The sequence below is a fragment of the Carya illinoinensis genome, chromosome 10, assembly GCF_018687715.1.
Source record: "Carya illinoinensis cultivar Pawnee chromosome 10, C.illinoinensisPawnee_v1, whole genome shotgun sequence".
NCBI classification, from domain to species: domain Eukaryota; kingdom Viridiplantae; phylum Streptophyta; class Magnoliopsida; order Fagales; family Juglandaceae; genus Carya; species Carya illinoinensis.
Genome location: NC_056761.1, coordinates 6324463 through 6330672, shown reverse-complemented (window position 1 = coordinate 6330672; position 6210 = coordinate 6324463). Strand labels below are relative to the sequence as shown.

Here is a 6210-nt window from a genome sequence, read left to right as displayed (position 1 = left end):
AAATATGAAGATAAAATTGATTGTTTTGTATATTATCATTGCCTTGATTCGAATCATTGTTTTGAAAGCTTCTTGGACACTTCCTCGTTGGCATGTTGATTCTGATTTCATTTCCAACTTGCAGATCCTTGTTTGAGTCTATGATGTATTGGGTTTCAACATACCCACTATTAAGATTGAGAAAATAGACTACTCCATGTACACACACACACATATGCTTGATATGCTTTTTGATCTTTTGATTATTGTTTGCATGTGCTTATTATGAGAGCCTCTAGCAAGCATGCAAACACAATAGTGAAGCACTTATCAAAGAGTTTGCGTATATGCTGCAGATTTACTGACAAAAACAATAGAAGTATAATACAAATAAGACGATTAGAAATATATATATATATATATATATATATATATATAAGAGTTATGGCATTCAACCTTATATTGCAAGAAATCCACGATTTTTTTGGAGGAATGCCCGCGTGAGTAAAAATGGTTGAAAAGACAATTGTGTTGAAATAGGATGGTTCAAGCGGTAAAGTTTCGTTGAGCTTATTTTGTTTTTAAAAAAGGGGCCCAACTTGATCGTAGTTGTTGGGTTGGGTTGGTTCAGCCATGTGTCCGAGTCAAATCGGGCTAAAAACCAGCACAGGCTAATCAAGTTGCAAGCCTACATGTGATTGGTTGTCATCGTTGCTCTTTATTTGTTTGCCTTTGTTGCGATATTCCATATTGATTTATGAGTGTAGGTATGGTGTATGAAATCTCATATTGTTTGAGAGTTGGAAAAGTTTTTAATCTTTATAAAGATTTCAATGGAACTCCAATTATATCATTGACAAATCCTTTTAAAATAGATATGATTTGAGTCTCCCTTAAAAGCATTACACTTGTAATTAAAGAGCATCAATATATATGACTGACATAACTAAGATTTTGTAAGTAGGAGCTTTGCCCCAAGATTATAACATAATATTTGACTAAAAATCACCAGACTAACTGGTATTATTGTAACTTAAAAATTTTATGTTTTCCTTTAGTACTGCATGGGCTAAAATTATTGGTTTTAATAAGGGATGTTAATTATGCATGGCATGTCGGTGGTCAGAAGTGCTACGTACAGTCGCCGTGTACAGTCGCCGCGGAGTCGGCTGACGTGGCAATTAAAAAAAAAAAAAAAGGGTGAGTACAGAGCTGAAACAGGGTTACCATTTTCGGAATGAAATCTGTTTTCCCGCTTCTTGCATTGCACAGGTGTGGTCTTCAACTCCATTTCTCAAGGTCGTCTTCAAGCTCCTCTTTTGAAGATCCTCTTCCAAGCTCGTCTTCATCAGAGCAATAGCGTCCAGGTGCAGAAGTATTAGAAACCAGCAGCTCGGTTATTTTCATCGTGGGTCTTCTCCCTCGTGTGGCTCATCGTCGTCGTGTGGGTTATCTTCAAGAGGCCGGAGCCACTACCATCGAGCAAGTCGTCACTGAACTGTAAAATAGCTCAGCAACTATACAATGGTAAAGAACGTATTTTGCGTTGCTCATGTTTATTGATTTCTTGGTTGTGATTTTGTTAGGAACAATATTGACCAAATCTGTTGGTTTGGAACAAAATTGCTTTCGGGTAGAGTTAATTGCTCAGAAATATAAAGATTTTGTGCTTGGCTCAAAAACGGAAACTCATTATTAGTTATAGTGATGGTATTAGGCTGAAAGTGACCAACAACTGAGGATGTTTAGGAAGATTTAAACTTTACCAGAACTTTGTGGCTCTGGTGATTTTAATAACATGTCCCCCAGCAGATTTTATTGAAGTCACACCACGAAAGAAGATTCAATTAAAAGAAATCAATGGTCCAGATAATTTCTTTGAGAGATGTTTCCGTGTGCATGGATATTTGAAGTGGGCTTCCACTATGGAATTCTCAGAGCACACATTCCTTTGCTGTAAGCCTACTAGGAAAAATTTATAGAAGTCTAAGGAGTACTACTAATCAAGTAGTGCTCTTTGTAGCTAACAAAATAGTTTTACCAGGTAAAGTTCTTTGATTGGACAATTAATTGCATTCAATTCTATCCATTTCAATCATAATCAATAGCTTGTGATGTCACAATGGTATGTGTATAAAAAACAGAATATTATATAGAGAAGGATATGATATTATAAGCAACATGTAAACCCTTCCCGGCCAAAAGTTTTGAAGACCTAGAATTAGAGTCCCAATACAATTTTTATAACGTGGAAATATTTGGCAATATATCGATGCTGCATTCATTTCACAATTTATAAGCATGTTTGAGGCAAAAGATCAAATAATAGATGATGTTTATAACATTTGTTAAACGTGTAGACAATCCCATGGACATTTGCATGTGCATGAATCCATGGTCATTGATATTATTCCCAAAGATTTACCTTGGATATTGAACAATTACTACAGGGCATTGGAAACGGGGAAGAACACCCATCTCCGCTACCAGCATCTACCTCAAATCTCCCAACCTCAGTATGTTATTGTAAAATTTATAAAACTTATTGTAATGGGTCTGCTCAATGTTTATCATCCTAATTATCATTATTATACAAATTTAGGACATCCCTCAAACTGGTACAATGAACTTGCCAAATTACATGCACGGTTATTATGGACCACAGTGTTCATGGACACCAACCTTTTTTCCATATGCAGATGGCAACAAATATACAAGCAACATTGAGCAGGTGGGTTAACTTAGTTCTTGTCTTTTAATGTATAAGTTTGGTTTTTGTGGAGTTTAATTTGGTGTAATTTTTTTTATGTAGAATGCTGGTTACCCATTTCAATATGGGATGAGACCGCCGACTCCCATTGGCTCTACAAGCTCTGCAACGAGTGCAAGAGTTGGTGAAGAAACAACACAAAATCGTAAGGAAACTGAAACTCCAAGTCCTTCCTCTAGAATTGATGAAGGAAGTAAAGAGGATATACCAAATTGCCGGGAAACCAATGATGGCACGACTGGGTCACCACAGTCAGTGGAACCGGATGGTGGTGATATAATAGAGGAGCCAAAGTCGGGGATGGAATTCAAATCATTTGAAGATTTACAAAGCTATTATAAGGATTATGCTAAGAAATGTGGGTTTGGCGTGATGACACAAAGGAGTGAGAGGGGAGAGGATCAAAGTATCAGATATGTCACCCTAGGATGTGCCCGCGGAGGGAAGGCTCGAGTTCAGAGTAACATCCACCATCAGAAACCACAAAATAAAATTACATCAAGTTGTTGGGAAACATGACTTCCCAGTTCTAACCTTTACATCGACCATCACAAACCACAAAATAACTTGGCAGATCAGAGTAAATTAAACTACATATTTACAATAACTTAAGAGAAATCAATTCTGAGCTTGGTTAGACAACAAAATGTAACATGATACAACAATGGCAACAGCCCAATACAGATGGAGTAGTGTGCGTGAACGCCTATTTTCAGCTTCTTGCTTTAGAAGCACCAAGTCCTTCTTCTGAACCTCCTCAAGTATATTGGATAACATTTTCTCAATCGCATCAGCTCTCTTCCGGAACTTAATCTCCCTCTGTTGAAAATCGTCGAGTATCCTTTTCAGCTCTTCATCCTTCCTTAATAGTTCAATTTTAATTTGGTGAACTTCTTGCTCTATGTCCAAAGTACCATCCACCCACTTAAAGAACTTGCAAAATGGTAAGCCCTGCTCATACAATCCAAAAGATGCAAACTGAGTTAGATATACTTATAATCAGTTCTAACCTTTAGGAAATATATGCAAAGAAACGTTTTACCTCATTGTTGTACTTTGGACAGCCAAAGAAGGGACGTCCTAGATTTCTGGGAGTATTTGAGTATCTCAGTGTCGCCTCAACCTCACAGAAGCATAAAGGTTGGCTCACAGTACGTTTACCAAAGGATGTGGAAGAAGTTGAGGGTGATGACATTCTAACATTGAAACAATCGGGTTGATTACAAACAGACAATATCATGCACATAATAACTGATTCATAACATTCAAACACATTGACAGCTCTATATACTTCCTAAACAAAACAAGTAAAATCATGAAACAGAGGTCACATTCCTAAACAGAACAAGTAAAATCATGAAACAGAGGTCACATTTAGTGGAAATCACATGGTTGGCTCACATTTAATTAGGATGAAGTCTACATAAAGACACTGTAAACAGAACAATCGGGTTGATTACAAACAGACAATATCATGCACATAATAACTGATTCATAACATTCAAACACATTGACAGCTCTATATACTTCCTAAACAGAACAAGTAAAATCATGAAACAGAGGTCACATTCCTAAACAGAACAAGTAAAATCATGAAACAGAGGTCACATTCCTAAACAGAACAAGTAAAATCATGAAACAGAGGTCACATTTAGTGGAAATCACATGGTTGGCTCACATTTAATTAGGATGAAGTCTACATAAAGACACTGTAAACAGAACACTCGGGTTGATTACAAACATATAATATCATGCACATAATAACTGATTCATAACATTCAAACACATTGATAGCTAAATACTTCCTAAACAGAACAATCCAACCATTCTGGAAATTGATCTAGGAATTAACAACTCAAGCAGAATAGGAAATAAAACTCAACTTCGGTTGGTCACTTTCAACTGCATTCATTCCCGAGCCAAAGTCATAATTAATAACCTGCAGACGAAACCATGGAAGAATCAGATTTTTAAACAGAAATAAATAACATAAATACAATGCATAAAAATCATTTATTGAACCACAAGAGCCAGGTGGAGTTACCAACCTTGAGTGGGTTCTCTCGATAATTGCCCAGTGCCCAAACCCCAACTCCAAAAATTGGGTTTCTCGGGTTAGGGTTTCGGGAGGTAGGGTTTCAAGAGTTAGGGTTTCTAGGGTTAGGGTTAGGGTTAGGGTTCGGGTTCGGATTTCGGCAGTTAGATTTAGGGTTAGGGTTCGGGTTTGGGTTTCGGCAGTTAGATTTAGGGTTCGGGTTAGGGTTAGGGTTAGGGTTAGGGTTTCAGGAGTTAGGGTTAGGGTTAGGGTTAGGGTTAGGGTTTCAGGAGTTAGGGTTAGGGTTAGGGTTTCAGGAGTTAGGGTTTCGGGAGTTAGGGTTAGGGTTAGGGTTTCTGGAGTTAGGGTTTCGGCAGTTAGGGTTAGGGTTAGGGTTTCAGCAGTTAGGGTTTCAGGAGTAAATGTGGATTAGGGCTTCGGGAGTAAATGTGGATTAGGGCTTTGGGAGTTAGGGTTAGGGGTTCTGTAGATTTTGAGAAAGAAACAAATCTAAAGAGATCTGACAATAGAAAACCAATCTTAACGAACCCAGACTGCAAAGAGAAACCATAATGCAAAATCTGCAAAAAAAAAATGGTGAAATAGAAAGAGAAAACCGAGCCTTGCAAAAGACCAAACCCAGACTGCAAAGAGAAACCGAAGGGAAAAACCTCCAGACTGCAAAGAGAAATCTTTCTCTAAAACTGGAAAAACCTTTTCTTCTATAAAGAGATTCAAGCACCCATGGTTAAATCCAGCCTTCGACAAGATAAACAATGAAATCTATAAAGAGATTCAAGCACCCATGGTTAAATCCAGCCTTCGACAAGATAAACAATGAAATCTATAAAGAGATTCAAGCAACCAGACAATAAATCCAGCCTTCGAAAAGACATTGTAACTATAACATCAACATACTTGCTCAAATCGATCTGCGAAAGCGAAGATCTCAGACAAATGAGAAAAAAAAACAAAGCCACACAGCACAAGAGGAAGACAAGCTCATCGTTCGTCAGGTTCGCAAGGCTAGGGTTAGGGTTGATGGCGAATGGGAGATGAAAGGGGCGAATGAGGCGAGAACGGGAGACGAAAGGGGCGAATGGGAGAATGGGAGATGAAAGGGACTTCTGGAGTAGGACAGCAATTATGGGAGACGAAAGGGCTGAAGGAGTGGAATGGCAGGGTTCGACAATACGCACCGTTTCATTAACTTTGGCTGCCACGTCGGACGCGACTACGCGGCGCTTACCCGCTGCGCTTGCCAAAAGCATTTTCCGTCGGTGGTAACATCCAACTTGGAACTTTTGATCCAATCATTTACTTGGATTCCAGCGAAAGTCAAAAACCGAAAAAGCAAATCTATTAATATCCTAAACAAACTATTCAAACCCTTTCAACACTGTTCAGACACTTTCACAATCCCAAG

The 6210-nt window shown here is 38.2% G+C and overlaps 1 protein-coding gene across 1 annotated transcript; it reads right to left on the bottom strand.

Moving 5' to 3' along the window:
• Positions 1-3310: 3310 nt before the first annotated feature.
• LOC122279298 lies at positions 3311-4010 on the bottom strand. The gene is made up of 2 exons (XM_043089845.1): positions 3792-4010; positions 3311-3700 (listed from the first exon to the last, which is right to left on the bottom strand). The coding sequence occupies exons 1-2, from the start codon at positions 3993-3995 to the stop codon at positions 3368-3370; spliced, it is 537 nt and encodes a 178-aa protein (XP_042945779.1). The 5' UTR covers positions 3996-4010; the 3' UTR covers positions 3311-3367.
• Positions 4011-6210: the final 2200 nt, after the last annotated feature.

Bases quoted from the DNA above. Each gene is read 5' to 3' on its own strand.
- LOC122279298 (XM_043089845.1), bottom strand. From the start codon at position 3,995: ATGTGCATGATATTGTCTGTTTGTAATCAACCCGATTGTTTCAATGTT. The intron at 3,701-3,791 runs GTAAAACGTTTC...TTGTATGAGCAG, and splicing joins GTCCAAAGTACAACAATGAG to GGCTTACCATTTTGCAAGTT.